The 18999-nt window shown below is 35.2% G+C and overlaps 1 protein-coding gene across 1 annotated transcript in view; it reads left to right on the forward strand.

Annotated features, from left to right (window-relative positions):
* Positions 1 to 1917: 1917 nt before the first annotated feature.
* Positions 1918 to 18999, forward strand: part of LOC149817048 (Thioredoxin family protein) — a 61593-nt gene continuing 44511 nt past the window's right edge. The window contains exons 1-2 of the mRNA XM_089987815.1: positions 1918 to 2332; positions 13334 to 13401. Coding sequence (XP_089843941.1) covers positions 2034 to 2332; positions 13334 to 13401 — 367 coding nt within the window. The 5' untranslated portion in view covers positions 1918 to 2033. The remainder of the gene's footprint in view (positions 2333 to 13333; positions 13402 to 18999) is intronic.

The following is an 18999-nucleotide window of genomic DNA, read 5'->3' on the forward strand; positions in this document are numbered from 1 at the left end:
AGCCCTTAAAAAACCTGCTTATGTGTCACAAATCATATGATTCAAAACTCATTTCCCACTAAACAAACATTATATATCACATCAGTATATTCTAATTTAAAAAAATAAAACCCCCATGATTTTTAGCTCAATAGTTCCATATAATTTGGCACCTACAATATCACCAAATATCCTAATCTAAAACCACAACTATATCCATATCGAGCCTGATACAAAATGAGAGATCCATATATAGACTCACTTTGCACTTTACATGGACTTTCATACCATGGTCTGTATCCTTTAAAAGGAAAAGGGTTCATGTGGATAACCAATCCTTGTCCTATCCATTTTCATGCCCAATCATCTTGATGGATCATGGATACAAAAGTGGAATAAACCCAAGTACACCCACATTCGACCCATTTTAATCCATCAAAGTTATGACTATGAGTAGGGATGTAAAACAAGCTGAATCTGGTTCAGGTGTAGGCATTACTGAATCCAGTCCAATCGATGTAAATTCATTCATATTCGGATGAGAAAATACAAAATCTAGATATGATTAACTAATCATACATAATCCTTCATGTTCAAATTCAATTTGGATTCAGATCACATTCATATGTAAAATTGCAATCAGAGTCTGAATCTAAATATTAGGTGGATGCTATTTGTGCTTGGGAAATCAATGAAACAGATTTGGTTTCGGTTAGATATCCGATCCATTGACATCTGTACCTATGTGTCTGCTTAAGGTGGAAACCAAACACACCTTGATCGGATCAAGATTTGACACAATTTATATGTCCTAAAAACTATGTCACAAAAAGAGTAAGGTAAGCTGCCTATTCCAATGTGCCTACCATGCTTATTAAGGGTTTTTTCATGTTTTTCTTACGCATGATTTTATAGGACGACTATTAGACCCGCTTTACTATATGGTACGGAATGTTGGGCTACCAAGAGACATCATATTCAAAAAATGAGTGTAGCTGAGATGCGGATGCTTAGATGGATGTGTGGAAATACAATAAAAGATAAGATTCGGAACGAAGAGATACGTAAGAAGGTAGGTGTTGCACCCATTGAAAATAAGATGCGAGAGAATCGTTTACGGTGGTTAGGACATATTCGGCGAAGGCCTAATGATGCTCCAGTTAGAAGGTTGGAGAAATGGGAAAATATATTAGTTAAAAGAGGTCGGGGTAGGCCTAGGAAGACTTGGATGGAGATGATAGGAAAGGATATGAATGCTTTGAACCTCACCGAGGACATGGCGTTGGATAGAAATGATTGGAGGAAAAGGATTCATGTGGAAGACCCAAAATGAATTTCTTTTTTGGTTCATATCGCTGACCCCAATTGTTTTGGGATGAAGGCGTAGTTGTTGTTGTTGTGAATTCTTGGGTCATTTGATTCAGACATGCAGGTAGGTTTTTATATGTTTTGAAAATTGCCGTTCTGCAATTTTTGTAAATATTTAAGCTAAAAATTTATTATTTTTTAATTAAAAAATACAATTCAAGCATAATTTTCTAGCAAATTGACCATACCAAACACAAATGCAAAAAAACACCTAGAAAACCTCCATTCGCTTGCAGTACTCTTAACTTTGGTGGACGCGCACATAAACACAAACACTAGAACACAAAATGAGGGCTGGACTTGCAAGTACAAAATGAATTTCTAAAATGAGACAGGAGGATGTAGAAATTTTTAAAATTAAATTAATAAAAAAACTTTTCCATATTTTAATGCAATACCTTTTATTGAGATATTATTAAAATAACAAAAGTTTCTTAAAATATTAATAATAGCCGTAAGATCTATGCACAACCACGCGTGTCTATTCGTGTTATTAAGGACACACGGACCAAAGGCCGTGTCCGTGTGATCTATTCTAAGAGAGGGCACGTTATCCCTTCCGTCGGAGGACAATAAAATTCCCGCATTCGAAAATTCTCGACCGACTCCACTGTGAGGGACCTCCTGTTCTCTTATCTCAACCCCTTCGGTTGGTCGTCCTCCAGCCGCCCACTCGCCGGAAATCCATGGCGTCCGCTGCCTTCTTCCAGCCTCCGGCCGTCAGGTGGCCGCTGCGCCTCCGGGCGGATCCCTCCCGTCGAAGTCGCTCGAGGATCGCTGCCGAGCTCAGAGAAACCCCTCCTGCATCGGTGAAAACCGAAGCGGAAGAAAGGAGGCCCGATTCCGCTCCCGCCGTCTCCCTTCCGCCCGGATTCAAGCCCCCTCAGCCGAAACGCTTCTCCGTCCGTCCGGACAAATTCCTCGACGTGCTCTCGGCGTCGCTCGCGCTGCCCTTCCGGCTCGGCAACGGAGCTTTCGTCTTGGGGTATGGAGAAATTTTCCCTAATTTCTTTGACCTTGTGATCAGATGCACGTCCCTGATTCTGGCCCTCGACAATTTGCTTGGTGGGAAAATCCTCACTTGAGTTTTTTGTTTGATCTTTATGTCGGTGTTTCGTTTTCTCATTTCGAAGGATGGTTTTTATGTATATTATTCTATTGTGGACTGTTACATGGTAATTGCATTGAAATTATATGCTATATTTCCACAAAGAGCTTGAATTTTTTGTTTCTTTCCAGATGGCTCCTCTGGAGCTGGACTTCTTCTAGTTTAGTAATTATAAGGTGATTGATGAATGCCACTCAATCGTGGTGTATACATTTCTGTAGTAAGTATACCACTGAATTATGGTACAATTGGTACTTAGTTAAGTGAAATCATTCGCTTGATTTGGACAAAGGGTAGGAATTGTTTGCTTTGGATTTTCTTAGTGTTATCATTGATTGATGTACGGGTCTTGTAGTTACTCTTTGGTGCTTGACGTTTGGTGACAATCATCGATAGACGGTGTCCACTGATTGGTTCTTAGGGGATCATGAAACTTTGGATGGAAGCTCAATTGTTGCTCACGCACGTGCATTCACGCATGCTTGTGTAGTATATAGAACTTCATGAGGTGGCCACTGAGTGCGTTGCTAGTAATAATAAGAGTTGAAGCTTGTTCAATCAATTCACCGCAACCTGCCTCTTTAAGGAGGAAAGAAGATGATAGAAGAGATAAATAGTAACTTAGTAACTCATTATTGCGAAAAAGAAAATGTAATAAGATAAAAAAATATGACAGAATTAATGCCATGGTGGTTTAAAGGATGTACGAGTCATCTTATGCAGGAAAAGGGTTAGTAATTGTAGCTATGGCAACTAAAATGCTGTCAAATCAATCAGTTGGACTGGTTCATGTATAAATAAGGTCATTTTCCTTGAAAAGAGATACAAGTTCAGAATTAATTTTCAATCCACTTGAGTTAGATCATTGGTTTGATCTGTATGGTACAGACAGTTTAGCATTAGCTAGTTTCTATCAGCTTGGCTTGACTTTGTTTGTTTAGCCATTTTGAATGGGCAATCATTGTGCTAAGTGCAAGCAGTATCTGATCTAGGTCAAGGTCATAGGTAGAAGGCATTAACACCACTACTTCAGTTACTGTTTCCTTCAGTTGAATTTTATATTCCAGAATTCATTCTCAATAAAGTGAAAGCAACAGTTGGAACTTGAACTTGAAATGTTCTAAAAAAGGCTAGCTTCGACAAGTCGGAGTATCTAAAAGGCAAGATGTTGGAGATAAAAAGGAACATGCATGAACGATGAGGAAGGGACTTTTATTGTACAATAGTCATAGTCATGCTTTAACTTTATTTAATAAGGAGGATTATATAATGTGTTTGGATGTTGTCATTAAGCTATGGGACACACTTGACCCAAAACCCTGCATAAGAAAAACACCTTTGAACGAAAACTACTTAAACTAACATAGCAAATTCCTATTCAATTAAGAAATCATTCAGCTAAGAAACTGCCAAAAATCTCTCATTTGACTTCAAATAAATGGTCCCAATTTGATTAAATCATTAAACTTATAAAAATAGAAATTTATCCATGATTTGAAAATCTAGTGAATCATGGCTTGGCTAGCTTAGTCTCCCTCAAGGCTCAACTACATTTTGTTAACTTCTATTTTATATGGGAAATAGTACGAATATATTTCATAAACAGAAAATTTATATGTAATTGCAACATCAAAAATCAACATTTTGAATAGCAATTCAGAGAGTAAAACTCTGTGATTTAATTGATATCTTTCAAAATACAAATCACTGGATGCAGTTTCATCATATTTATGAGTGAAAAAAACTAGTATGTCTTTTTTTTTCTAACGACGAAGAAACCCTCACCGAGAACCGGGTGTCTTAATGGGCTTGCCCCCTGTGTGAGGTAAAATCCTGGATGCGGACACGACCACCTTGCCTTATGTGCGCCATCCGCGATAAAGCTGCGGACACACCGTGTGCCAGCAGGATTTGATCCAGCGTCTTCAGCAATAAGCTAAAACCTGCTATTCATAATCTATCAAATTCCACTGTGAACTATCATAAAGTGAGGACTTGTTGCCAACTTGTGATATTAAAACAATATCAAGGTTTTCACTTTTCAGTGCCATGAATCTATAATAATAAACAATAGTGATTACATATAAAAATGTGTTTGTGTTCAAATAAACAATAGAACTTCATCTCTATCTTATAATTCTTATACCCTGTTATGAGATTTCGTATGTGTGGTTCAGCCTGCACAGGAAAGTAGAGAGAGAGAGAGAGAGAGAGAGAGAGAGAGAGAGAGAGAGAGAGAGAGAGAGAGAGAGAGAGAGAGAGAGATGCACAATCGGCTGGGGCGGCACACTTAGGCTCGACCTCCAAACCCTAACCTTTATAAAATAAAACAGGTATACAACGAGCCTTGTAATATCAGAGATATTACAAGGATGCCATTAATGAAGTTGTATTGAGCATGTGTTTCATTTAACATGCCATGCGTATGGATCTGGATCTAGATCCATACACAAACTATATTTTAACACCCTCCCTCAAGTTGTACGTGATTTTGGAGCATGTATAACTTGCTCTTCAATAGCCAAAATTGACGTCCTGTTAACCCCTTGGTAAACAGGTCTGCCACTTGATCTTCTGTTCGAACATGACGTAGTTCTATCTCCTTCATCTCGACTTTCTGCCGTATGAAATGCTGATCAATCTCAATGTGCTTCGTTCTGCTATGCTGGATAGGATTACATGCAATGTTTATTGCGCTTTGATTGTCACATATAGTTTGCGTATGGATCTGGATCCAGATCCATACGCATGGCATGTTAAATGAAACACATGCTCAATACAACTTCATTAATGGCATCCTTGTAATATCTCTGATATTACAAGGCTCGTTGTATACCTGTTTTATTTTATAAAAGTTAGGGTTTGGAGGTCGAGCCTAAGTGTGCCGCCCCAGCCGATTGTGCATCTTCTCTCTCTCTCTCTCTACTTTCCTGTGTTAAAACCCCCTGAAATATTAGGTGTAGGCAAGATACCACGTCCTCCCTGCCCAAAACGTCCGCGGCCTCTGCCTCCTTGATGCCCTCCATTCCCTCGTCCAAAACCTACAGAAGTGTCCATGATCAAAACTGAATGAGGACGAGCTGATTCATTTCCTTCTGCCCTTTGTTTCATAATCATCTCATGCTGGAGAAGTTTCGCTTGAAGGTCGTCAAAAGTGGGCAACTGCGGAAGGCATGATAAAGCTGTGGTAAGCATGTCAAAATCAGGACCCAATCCATTGAGAAGTTGTTGAACTTTATCTTTATCTGCAATAGCACTTCCAATAACCGCCAATTGATCAGTAATACTCTTCAAGCGGCCTATGTATTCCATGACTGTCATGGAGCCTTTCTTCAAACTTTGAAATTCATTTTTTAAGTACATAACTCGGGCTTCTGATATCTGAGAATATGTCTGAGACAGCTTACTGCACAGATCCGCCGCAGTGCAATCATCTGAAAGAGTAACCAACACTTCTTGAGAGAGTGTTGACGTAATATACGCAACCAAAGACTCATCCCGCTTCCTCCAAGCTGTATACTCTGGATTCTTAATAAAAATGGTAATTGTGTCACCCTTCTCATCCTTGGTTTCCTGCAAAATAAGTCGTGGTGGTATAGGAACTAAACCATCCAGATGTTCATCGAGATCCTGACTCCGTATAAAAGGAAGGATTTGCCTCTTCCAAGTCAAAAAATTAGAATGAGTAAGTTTTTCTGTAACGAGCTGACTCAAGAAATTTGCAGAGGGACCGGATGACGATGAGTAATCCATATCAATGGGATAATGAATAAGCAAACAAAACGAATGGAAATAAACAAACATGTTTGAGATCACTTAATCAATCAGGAGAACTTCAACAAGACATGTACCTGTGCTACCGATATCTGGAAATAGCCTTTTTTTTTTAGTTCAGAATCAAGATTGTAAACAGTTACAATCTGCCTGTAGACGTTGCACAGGGGACATTAAAATAGCAATACAGGAAAAATTTCTGGAATCAAAGAATTTCTGGAATCAAAGAATGAATAAAAACTGACAGACGTTAAAAGTGGAAATCAAAGAGATTGTGGAAAAAATTTCTGGAATCAAAGAATGAATAAAAACTGACAGACGTTAAGAGTGGAAATCAAAGAGATTGTTTGGAATCAGTCGTTGATGAACGAGAATAAAAAATGAGTAGCAGACGAAGGGATTGATATCACGTTAAGAATCGAGAACTAGCAGAATAAAAAAATTGTGACTACAACAAAAAAAAGGCTGCAATCAGTCGTTTATGGCTGCAGTCAGATAGGAGAATAAAAATGGGAAAATATGAGTTGCATAGAACGATTGGGAGAGGAGAATAAAAAGGGAAGACGAGCCAAAACCTGTTTCTTCAGATCTCGCTGAACACACCTCTAATAGGATTCCGCAACCCCAAGCTTTGATACCATATGAGATTTCGTATGTGTGGTTCAGCCTGCACAGGAAAGTAGAGAGAGAGAGAGAGAGAGAGAGAGAGAGAGAGAGAGATGCACAATCGGGCTGGGGCGACACACTTAGGCTCGACCTCCAAACCCTAACCTTTATAAAATAAAACAGGTATACAACGAGCCTTGTAATATCAGAGATATTACAAGGATGCCATTAATGAAGTTGTATTGAGCATGCGTTTCATTTAACATGCCATGCGTATGGATCTGGATCTAGATACATACGCAAACTATATTTTAACACCTGTGTCAATTGTGTGTAATTCATATGCTCAATAAGTGGCTGGCAGGTGACTCAGATTAATGATCATGTAAATCTTCTGTATTTTTAAACTAGAAGCAGTGTCATCAAAAACGTGCCTTGAGACGCAAAAGGCGCACCTCAAGGTGCCAGCCTGAGGCATGAGGCGCAAAAGAAATAAAAAACAGAAGAATGTTAATATCATATTTTTTACTTATTTGAGATTTTCTATTGCTTATTGGTTGTTGCTTTATAGGACATTATATTTTTCAATTATATAATTAGTTTTCCAGTTATGTAATCAGTTTTTTAGTTACTTTTATATGTTAATCTTATATTTTTTAGTACTGATTTGAGATTTTCTATTTCTTATTGGTTGTTACTTCATCAATAAAGCATTTCTTTATTTATTTGTATTTTTAGATATTTTTTATAATTATTTTAAGTTTTCAAATTTTTTTTTTGAGGCTTACGCTTTACGCCTCGAGGCTTATGCCTCACCTCAGTTTTTGGTGGAGCGCCTCGCTACGCATCAACGCTTTTCACAACACTGACTAGAAGGTATAAGAATTTGATGAATTTGGGTGGTAAGCGAGTCTCGTTGAATTCTTCTTTGAGTAATGGAATGCTACCAGTTCCAGTCCTTGTAGTCAAATATTTTCCTTTCATTCACAAATTGCTCAAGGGAATAGAATCTGGAAATTAGACTAAGGATTGTATCATATTCTTAATAAGCTTGGGCTATTTCAGTTGGCTTTTGACTCATTGAATGATGATGCTGAACGAGTGTCAACTAAAAAAAGCATAAAGGGCAGAGATATCCATGAACAAGTGGGAGTGGTCTCTCAACTTGTTGAAATAAGAAAAACATTACCTGTTGTTTCATAACCTCTTCTTCATTGAATTGATTGTTATGCTTCACCAGAAAAGGCATTGCCAAAATGTTGCAATAAATCTCACCAGTTTGTTCCTCTTCTAAAAAAAAAAGGAAAATCTTACCCAGTTTGTTACTGTGAGAAGTTTTGCCGCTATGTGCTGGTGTTTCATCTTGAATTTCAACTTTCAACACTTATCATCTGTCTGACGAACACACAACATTCATTGTGGGAGCAAATCACTATTTTTAGGTGGGTTGAACTGTTAAGAAATATGCATTGTATTATATACCTAAGTATACTAAGGTATACTTATAGGTATTTTTCTTTGTATTTCTTTTGTATTTTCTTTCTCATTGTAATTTCAAGTATACTAAATTTTACTTATTGTGATTTAGATTTTAGTAAAAGGATAGTTTAGGATAAGTATACATAATGTATACTTTTAGGGTATAATAGGGATTTTATTTTTATTATTATTGGTCATTATTTAAGATGACTAAATTTTGTAATTTTATTTATTTATTTACTTTTCTATTTGGTCAAATGAGATTGACCAACTAGCCACCGTTAGGATTTGATTTAATGGCTAGTTTGAAATTTGAATAGTCAAACGAGTTGTTGGGATTTTCTCTAACAACTAGTTTGACTAGTCAAACTAGCCATTAGGACTAGCTCTAATGGCTAGTTTGACCAATCAAACTAGCCGTTATGTCTTCCTCTATATATTGCTCATCCTTTTTGTTGTATAGGTGAGAGAGGATGGATGTATATAGTGTGTGTGTGTGCATGAGTGTTGTAGTGAGGTTGACTTGTATATTTGTGTGAATATTTTTCATTAATAAAATATTTAATTTTTTATGTCTTGTTTTTTCTTCATTGCTATGTATGGTTTATTGTATCTAGCCAAATGCATTGAGAATGCATTTGGATTTCATTTATATTTGATAAAATTGTTTTTATTCTTTTGTTTTCCTTGTGTCTCGGATTTTGTACCATTTTGTAACATGGTATCTGAGCCAAGAAACATTTTCTTGGTATGTTGTTTCTTTGGATCGTGGGATTCTTTGGTTCAAGTTCGTGCTTCATGAAGAAGTCGTGATTGATGTATGCCTTGAATTCATAGGAAATCTTGATCCAGTATGTATCTTAAATCTTTATATACATGGTTATTTTTGTTTGTGTTGTCTATCTCATGCCTTATGCATGGGAAAACACTTATTTATCATATATTTGAAACATTATTAAAATTGTTTGTTATTTTTTAAATAATTTTTTGGAACTTTATTGTTTTATGCTTGTTAATAAGCAAATGTTTAAACTCTTTGAAATCGTTTTGGTATATGTTTTCTTGGGTGTTAATTTTAAAAGGTTTAAATGTTTCTTTTTCAAACTTATTTGAGTATTGTTCTTTTCTTGGATTTAATTGCATTCATATTGGTGTTGATTTAAAATCTTATTAAATATTTTGATATGATTTTCAATATTTATTTGTTTTTGTGAAATGATTTTATGAGATATATATGTGTGTTTCTAGTTTTGAACTCTCTTTATTTAAGATGTACTTGAGTGATTTAGTATCTTTGAGCATGTATTTCTTATTGCTTTTGTGGCACTTAGATATCTTATTTGAGTACCTCATCATTATATGTGCCAAATCGTGTCTTCTTTGTGTATGACTTCAATTTCATGGATTTTTAGTTGAGAAGCTTAAAGCTAATTCTTTGTGAGCATGAGTATTTCTTAGAAACTTGCGGAATTTATATGTATGCATTCTTTTAAATTATCTCTTGTGTGTGAGGTCTTTAGTGGCCTTATTTGATAATGTATGATGTTATGAGATTTTGTTTAAGTTTTGTATTTGCATATGAATATTTTCATACGTGATTACTTTAAAGTACTTAGTGATATCATGAGATTTTAATATTAAAACATGCTTTATTCATGCATGTCATGTTTTCTTATAAAAATTGTCTTATCATGGTTGGATTTGTATTGATTATAAGGATTTAGGCACTTTTGTTTGTATCTTAACATGCATTAAATCTACAAGATCATATTGTGGTGCATGTATTCTTCATGCAAATTTTGTGCATTTGTGAGATTTATTAATATATTAAGTGTGTGCTCTCTTGCCCTTAATGGGTTGTGATCTTTTGCCCTAGTGGCCTTGTGTGCTTCCTTTACCCTTTCGTGGCTTGTGTTGTTTCCCTAGTGGCCCTAGTGGCATTATGATTATTTCCCTCTTGCATTGTCTTTCATTGCATAAGGTTTTTTGAGACTTATAAATGTCTTATTTGTGGCCTCTCATGAGGATCTTAGTGATATGCTTGTATCTTGTTTTGCATATGATTACACCTTAATTCATTTGTGGTTCCAAACTTCATTTGTTAGATTTGATTTGAATCGACTCTTGTTTATAACCTCATTTTGGAAAGTTTTTTCTGAGGTTTTCTTGTTGACGTCTTTTGGCTTTGGTTTAGTCGATCACAATGTTTTTTTTATGCATCATCTCTTTCTTTTGGCTTTTTGAGTTAAGTTGTGTGCACCTCGTTGTTGTGTAGCCAGAGATGTTTGATTGTTGAGGGTGAGTTATGTGCACCTCGTTGTTTTGTCGACTTAGATTGTAGTATGGTGTTGGCACTCGGTATGAGTGTAGTGTGGCATTCGGTTTGGCTCTAAATGATGGTGGTTTGATCTCCGGTTTTGTGAGTGTGTTATATAACTCATTTGCTTTTTTGACCTTTGTTGTTATTATGGTGGATGCTTGTATTGATCTTCATCTATGATGGTAAACTATTATTTGCTTGTAACCATGGTGGCTCCTATGAATAATATTGCAAAATTTATTGTTTTTGCTTTGCTTTGAATCTTATTTTCAAATCATTCTTCTTATCTTCTTGTTGACTTTAGTTTGCTTTCATTATAAGTTCTCTTTAACCTCTCTTTGTTTTCCCTCTCTCCTCTTATTTGAGTGACTTTTTTGTGGACAAGGGATCTTGTTTTATTTACAACCATGTGTATAGTGAGTTATGTGCATCCGTTGTAGTTGATGGTGTTGTTTACAACTTTACAACCATGTGTGTGGTGAGGTGTGTGCATCTCTTGTGGGTGTAGTTGGTGTTTATTGTTAGTTTAAATAGTTGGTATTGTTGGTGCATGAACACTGGTATGGTTATGGCTTACATTTTTTTTATCTCGTCCTATGTGCTAATACACTCGGATTTTGAGAATGTTGAGTTGGAGGTCAGTGAGGTGATTGCTTATGGTGATCAAACTATTGTTTTTATAAAACCTTGCTGGGATTTGTAAATATCTTATTATTTCTCATGATGTTAAAATTTGTTGATATGAGATTTCTAAAATCTTTTCATCTATTTTCTAATCTTTTCCGCTACCGTTTTGCCCTTTTATGAGAAATGGTTATTTTTGGAGTCTCCATTAGCATACATTATGCATTATAATATGCCTTGTTTGCATAAATTGATATATATTGAATGTATTTATTTCATATTGATATTGTTATTGTTATTGATCCTTTGAGCTTTTGCATTTCTTTGAGACTTTAAAGTCTTGCTCTTATATGATTCTTATTGACAATTTGATATAGTTGTTTAGAATTGTTGATGACTTAAATATTTGAAATGTCTATCTAAGCTATTGAAATATTGTTTGAGCATGCTTGCCTCTTGATAGCCTATATTGATATGTGATTATTTTTTGTCTCTAGTGTTTTAATATCTTGTATCTATCTTTGGAAATGTGTTGTTTTTGTGATTGGATGTTTTAGAATTACTGGAGATATGAAATTATGTTTCGTAACTCTTGTTTGAAAGGTCTATTGTATCTCTTACATGTATTTAGCTGTTGGTTCTTGTAATTGTTTTTAATTTTTTTTCTAAAATAGCTTTTCTCTTGATTGTTTAAATGATTGTAATTTATATTGTAATTTCTCATGCCTTTGGTGTGTTTGGCCATCCTCTCTTCATATATATTTAACTAATATTATATATATATTTCTTGTGTTTTTTTACTATATTTTGTGTTATAATCCTTTTGTTGTAGTTGCTGTCTTGTGTCGTTATCTCAATACAGGATCTAATCAAAGTCATGGATTGAGATAAAGCTCCTTAGAGATTTGAAAGATTGGCTTCCTAATAATGATCATGGAGTTTTTTTGGAAGATCTATTGTTGTTGGACTCACCATAAAGGTTATTGTTTGAAGCCATTGAAGATCTATTATTGTCCTTTGTATTTTGTTTGCAAATTTCGGTTGTCCACCGTAAGTTTGAGGGGGGGGGGGTCAAGAAATATGCATTGTATTATATACCTAAGTAAATATTTTTCTTTGTATTTTCTTTCTCATTGTAATTCCAAGTATACTAAAATATACTTATTGTGATTTAGATTTTAGTAAAAGGATAGTTGAGGATAAGTATACATATTGTATACTTTTAGGGTAGAATAGGGATTTTATTTTTATTATTATTAGTCTAAATTTTGTAATTTTATTTTTGGTCAAATTAGATTGACCAACTAGCCGTTGGGGTTTGTAATGACTAGTTTGACTAGTCAAACTAGCCATTAGGATTTGCTTTAATGGCTAGTTTGAATAGTCAAACTAGCTGTTGGGTTTTTCTCTAACAGCTAGTTTGACTAGTCAAATTTGCCGTTAGGACTAGCTCTCACTTCTTCCTCTATATATTTTTCATCCTTTTTGTTGTATAGGTGAGAGAGGATGTATGTATATATATATATATATATATATATATATATAGTGTGTGTGTGTGTGTGTGTGTGTGTGTGTGTGTGTGCATGAGTGTTGTAGTGAGGTTGACTTGTATATTTGTGTGAATATTTTTCATTAATAAAATATTTAATTTTTTATGTCTGGTTTTTCCTCATGTCTATGTATGTGGTGGATTTCATTTATGTTTGATAAAATTGTTGTTATTTTTTTGTTTTTCTTGTGTCTTGGACTCCCTGCCATTTTGTAACATGAGCGTGATAACTATACAAGTAGATGTGCACCATATTGATCCAAGGAGCCTCAGGTCCAAACAATGGCCGAGAAAGGCAGAATAATTTTTTCCTCCGTTAACAGGACTCTTAGTGGAACATCTTTTCATATTGACTGAATGTTGGCATGTGAAAAGTCTCGTTCTCTTTCATCTGGCTCCATCTTTGTCATGATCATAATTTATTCTGACAGGAAATTCACCCTATATCTTTTTCGAATGGACAACTCATCTCATGGCACACAGTATTGTTCCTTCTTTATTTTTATTCTATGCGCTGTGATGGCAGGTATACAGCTTCTTTTGTACCTGAAGAAGAGATCCCTCCAAATGTGTATTCGACTTTCAAAGTTGCAGGTATTTCCTGTTGATCTTTAGCATAATATGGCTGGAGTCATACAGATTTATTGAAATGTAATAGCATTCTTTATCATTTCTATTGAATTTTCCTAAACTTTGCAGTATTATCTTCTTGATGATCTAAGATGAATGATGCTGACTTTCTCAATTTAATCTAATTTCTTTCCATGCAGAATTGCTAGTTTGGATTGTATCGAGAACACCCTAATTACTGTATGTTCTATCAGTTGAATAGTAAATAAAATGAAGAGCATGCAGGGATCATATTCATATACATAATCATTATAGGTTTGCATGATATGCTGTCCTTTTAGCTTTTAGAATACTCTGCTAAGATGAAAATGATGCAGATAAACTGAATAAAAATACAACATAGTAACCTGAAGTGGTCATTTTCATCTCATCCAATCCCTATGGTTAATGATTGGTTTTTGCGGATGGCACTTTGAACTTTATATATATATATATATATAGTGGGGGAATACCCCTTATTTTGGATTCAGGTGAAAAGTATATAAATTAGGCAAGGATAGGCCTTGAGAGTGGCGTGCAGTTGATTAAATATCCAAAGAATGATAAACCAGAAAGGAAATCTGCAATGCATGAAAGAATTGGTTTATTCAAAAAAGAAACACTAGAGGAGTTTGGCGTATTTAAACAACTTAACTATAAGAGTGCTTGTACCTTTGGCAGCAGCATGCATGGGCTCCTTGTTAAGATTAGCCCTCTAATATATATATATAAACTGGAATACCCATCAAGGGCATTCCGGTCATTTTACAGTGTAATAGGCGTCAGCCCATTAAGGCCTGACTGTGTATTTTTATTTATTTTATTTTTTGTTTTTTGTAATGATGTGACCCAACGGTCACAAGCAGCCCAACAGCTAGTTGGGCTGCTCCCTTTGCCTCCTTTGTATTATAAATAGGGCTTCAAGCCCATGTACATTTTAATGCCTTTAGAGCATTTCATTCAACACAAGAATATTTGTTTTGACCCTTGTGTGGGTAGTGTGGCTTGATCAAGTGTTCTTTTTGGTTGTTTGTGTTCTTGTAAGTCCATAAGGGACATTTATTTACTTTTGTGTTATTCCATTACATGGTATCAGAGCTTTGGTGCTCTTGAGTTATTAATTCGGAAAAGCTAAGAGGATCGTGAGATTGGTGGAGCATCGGTTCGTGGGATCGTTGCATCGTTGCATAAAAAAGCGCACTATCAAAGAGCTCCTCAACAAATCTTTGGTTATCTTCCTTTTTCTCTCTCTCATTATTATTAAACTTGGTGAATGAAAGAGAAGTGGTCGTCTCCATTCCCGTGCGACTCAATGATACTAACTATGTGATGTGGGCATTCATAGTGAAACACAAAATATGAGAAAAGGGTTTATGGGGTGTGGTTGATGGTACCGAAAGAGCGCCTAAACTTATACTCTGTTAAACTATGTACATATAAATATATATCTATACATATACTTATATATATATACATATGTAAATATGTATTTTCTTTTTTCTCTTTTCTGTACACCCAAAAACCCGATAGGGGTATTTTGGTAAAATCCATGTACTTTTTACTTTTTAGGTTTTTCACTTTTCTTTCTTTTTCACTTTTCTTTCTTTTTACCTTTTCTTTTTTATTTTTCATAATGTAGGACCACAAAGGGCCCCACTCTTCTAGTCGTTGGGGCCCCAACAGTCATATTTATGACCGTTGGGGCTCCCAACGATTAGAAGGGAGCCCCTTTGTGGTCCCTCTCTCTTGCTTTTGATCCTCTATAAATAGAGGGCTTTCCCTCTTGTAATGTTATGGGTTTTTCAACCCACTTATTTTCTTCTTCAATAATATTTGTTTTTGTCGTTTAGGCACTTTACCCCTTAGTGGGTTACGTATGCACTTTAAGTGCTTGTGTTCTTGGCTCCTCGTCTAAAGAGTACTTTGCATTGTTGGGCTTCCGCTAGTTTCATTACAATACTTACCAAGATTGAAAATGAAAAGGAAGTGGCTCTTCAAGGAGAAGAGATGTCTAAGATCGTCACTGAATATGAGAAAAAATGGAAAGAGTGGAGGATGAGTCATTCCAAGATAATTTGATGGCTTATCAATAGTGTTGACATTAACAAGTGTTCTAACTTAGCAAAATTCGGCTTCGCTAGTGATGCATGAAAGTATCTTAAAGATATGCATAGTCAAGGATATTTCTTACATATGCAATGTGCAAAATAAATTGAGAACTATGACCCAAGGAGAGATGAAAAGTAGGGAATATTACAATGTTCTCTCTCTTCTTTGGGATGAATTGACTCTTCTAGAGCAAAAATGACATTGCCCCCAAGATGTAGAACTCTGTGAAAAACAAATTAGAACGAATCATTTCTATTAATTTGTTAATGGGCTTAGACCCGAATTTGAAGAGACCAAGTTGGTCATTCTTCATAGAGGAGGTCTACCTACCATAGTTGAAACTGTTGAAGAGTTAACTATAGAGGAAAATAGTTTGAAAAAACCATCCGCTTCAAAGGATGAAGAATCCGTGCTTACTATGTCAAAGCCCAAAAATCACACTAGGAGTTATAAACTTCCTGACTTTGTAAAAAATTAATGAGAATGGAAGAAATTTCAATGACTATAGAAGAAGTCAAAGTGATAAAAGAAGTGATCATGAATACAAGAAGGGTGACAAAATAATATGTTACCATTGCTTCATCAAGCCTTTTTGCCCCGAAAGAAAGAAGATCAAAGACATGATAAAAAGGTGGCTTCGGTGGGACCATCGTTTGAAAAAAATGGTGTAGACGACTCAAAATGCATCGGCTCATTATTTTTGGCTCAACTCATGGAGTCACTACAACCAATGTGGTGATCCTGGTAAGACTTCTTGGATCATTGACTCCGATGCTTTTTTTTTCTATGACTCCAAATGAGTCCATATTATCCGAATGTCATACTAACCCAAATAATTTTTATGCTTCAACCATCAATAGAACTTCTTTAAAAATTAAAAGTTTTGGGGTTTTTAAAAAACAACAAACTTTCTTTATATCAAATATTAGAGTAGTACCAAAATTAATTTAAACCTTTTATCCGTTTCTCAAATTGCGGATCATGGATGTAAAATTTTGTTTTCATCTAATGATTGTTTAATACAAGATCTCCAATCCGAGAAGCCAATTAGGCGAGGTCATAGAAGAGGAGATCTCTATGTTATGGACAATCTTGAGTTATCAAAACATACCTTTTGTAATTTTTTGAAAAAAAAAGATATAGAAAATTAGTACAAAAGACTAGGACATCCTAGTATGTCCAAATTACATTTGTTTCCATTTCTTACAAGCTATAAAAAAAGAGATTTTTTTTTTAAGAAGATTGCATCCTTGGTAAAATGAAATCTTTATCCTTTGGGCCAAGACATTTTATATCTAAAAATCCATTTGAGTTGGTACATTCGGATGTACGGGGATCGGCTCTGGTTATATCCAAGGGAGGAGTATCTTATTATGTTGTGTTTGTGGATGATTATAGTAGACATTCTTGGATATATTTTCTCAAACACAAATTCAAAGTATTTGAGTGTTTTAAAGAATTTCATTGTTATACAAAGACTCAATTTAGAACTAATATTAAAATCTTTAGAACCGATTCTGAAGGAGAATTTGTGTCAAAAGAGTTCAAAAATTATCTTAACTTACATGAGATTATTCATCAAAAATAATTTTTTTGTACTCCTCAACAAAATAGACTAGCTGAAAGGAAGCATAGACATATTGTTGAGACCACTATAACACTTCTTATATTAAGAAATGTTCTAAAAATGTTTGGGCCGAAGCCGCTCTTACGACTGTTTATTTGATAAATAGAATGCCTTCAAAAAACATTGAAAACATTTCTCCTATTGAAAAATTATTCAAAATATCTCCTGATTATAAAAGGTTGAGAGTCTTTGGTTGTAAATACTTTGTTCTTACCAACAAAAATGATAAACTTTCTCCAAAAGCAATTCCTTGTGTTTTTTCTAGGCTATGCCGAAAATCAAAAGTGATATAAATGTTATGACACTAAAAGGAACAAACCATGGTTGCCAGTCGAGGAAGCGGGAGCGGGAAGCAACGCGGGAAGCAAGGCACTTTCAAAATTTTAGGAAACAGGAAGTGTGGGACGACTTAGAAGCGAATCACGAACCGTCTCAGAAGCGAACCAGAAGTGAAAAAAGAAGAAAAAAAGAAAAGAAAGAGGAAAGCGAGGGAGAAGCGTGCTTCCCATAAAAGGAAAACGTGCTTCCCATTTATGAGAAACGTGCTTCCCAAAAAAAAGGGACACTTTTCCGTGCGTTTCGGAAGCACGACGTTTTATGCTTTCGAAACGTGTATCTGGGAAGCGCGCTTCCCCTACTGTATAGGCGCTTCTGGTAACTCTGGAACAAACTATATGTTTCAAGAAATGTTACTTTTCTTGAAAACGAAAATAGGTTTGGTAAAGAGAAAATCCAAGAGCATTATGACTATTCATTTATTTTCGACCTTGTCAATAAACATGAAATATGTGATAACATTCATGATGTGCATGAGAGTGACAACGAGGACACTCATGATGCACATGTTAATGTAAATGGAGGTCTTGATGGTATAGACTTATCTCATAATGGGATTCAAACCTATACTCGACATATCGAAATATAGATTCTCCTAGTGTTAGAAAATCTATGAGAATTTCAAAGGCTCCTAGTAGATTCGTATCCTATGATTTTTTTGAACTTAGGTATAGATTTTGTCTAATGACTATACACTCATATGTAGAACCAACATCTTACCATGATGCTAAAAATCATCAAGAATGGATTAAGGTGATGAATGATGAATTAGAAGCTTTAGAAAATACAAAAACTTGAGAAATTCAAACTTTATCTAAAGAAAAAAAAGCTATAGGATGTAGATAGGTCTATAAGATAAAAACTAAAAGTGATGGGACATTAGAAAAATATAAAGCTAGGTTAGAAGCCAAATGATATAGTCAAGAATATAAATGAGACATTTGCTCTAGTCGCTCGAATAACCACTGTTAGAACCTTTATTTCTATAGCATCAATTAAAAAATGGCTAATCTTTCAAATGGATGTAAAAAATACTTTTTTGAATGGTAATCTCAACGAGGAACTTTACATGGATCCTCCACCAGGTTTAAGTTTAGCACCTGAAAAAATTCTTTGGTTATGAAAAGCATTGTATGGTTTAAAGTAGAGTTACCAGTCGAGGAAGCGGGAACTGAAAGTGATATGGGAAGCGGAAGCAAGAATCGTGGGATGACTTAAAAGCGAATGAATAGTCTCGAAACTGGCATAGGAAGCTAACCAGACACGACCTAGGAAGCGAAAAAAGAGAAAAAAAGTAAAAATACAAAAAAAAATAAAATAAAGGGGGAAGCAAGCTTCCTCAAAATGGGAAGCATGCTTCCCCTAAATTGGGAAGTGTGCTTCCCCCAAATATTTTTTGCACTTCCCAGCGTGTTTTGGATGTGCAACGATTTGTGCTTCCGAAACGCGCTTCTCCACTACATGTGACGCTTTCTGTAACTCTGGTTTAAAGCAAACCCCCAAGTCTTTAT

This window comes from Nuphar pumila, chromosome 14 (assembly GCF_984573655.1).
Source record: "Nuphar pumila chromosome 14, dmNupPumi1.hap1.1, whole genome shotgun sequence".
NCBI classification, from domain to species: domain Eukaryota; kingdom Viridiplantae; phylum Streptophyta; class Magnoliopsida; order Nymphaeales; family Nymphaeaceae; genus Nuphar; species Nuphar pumila.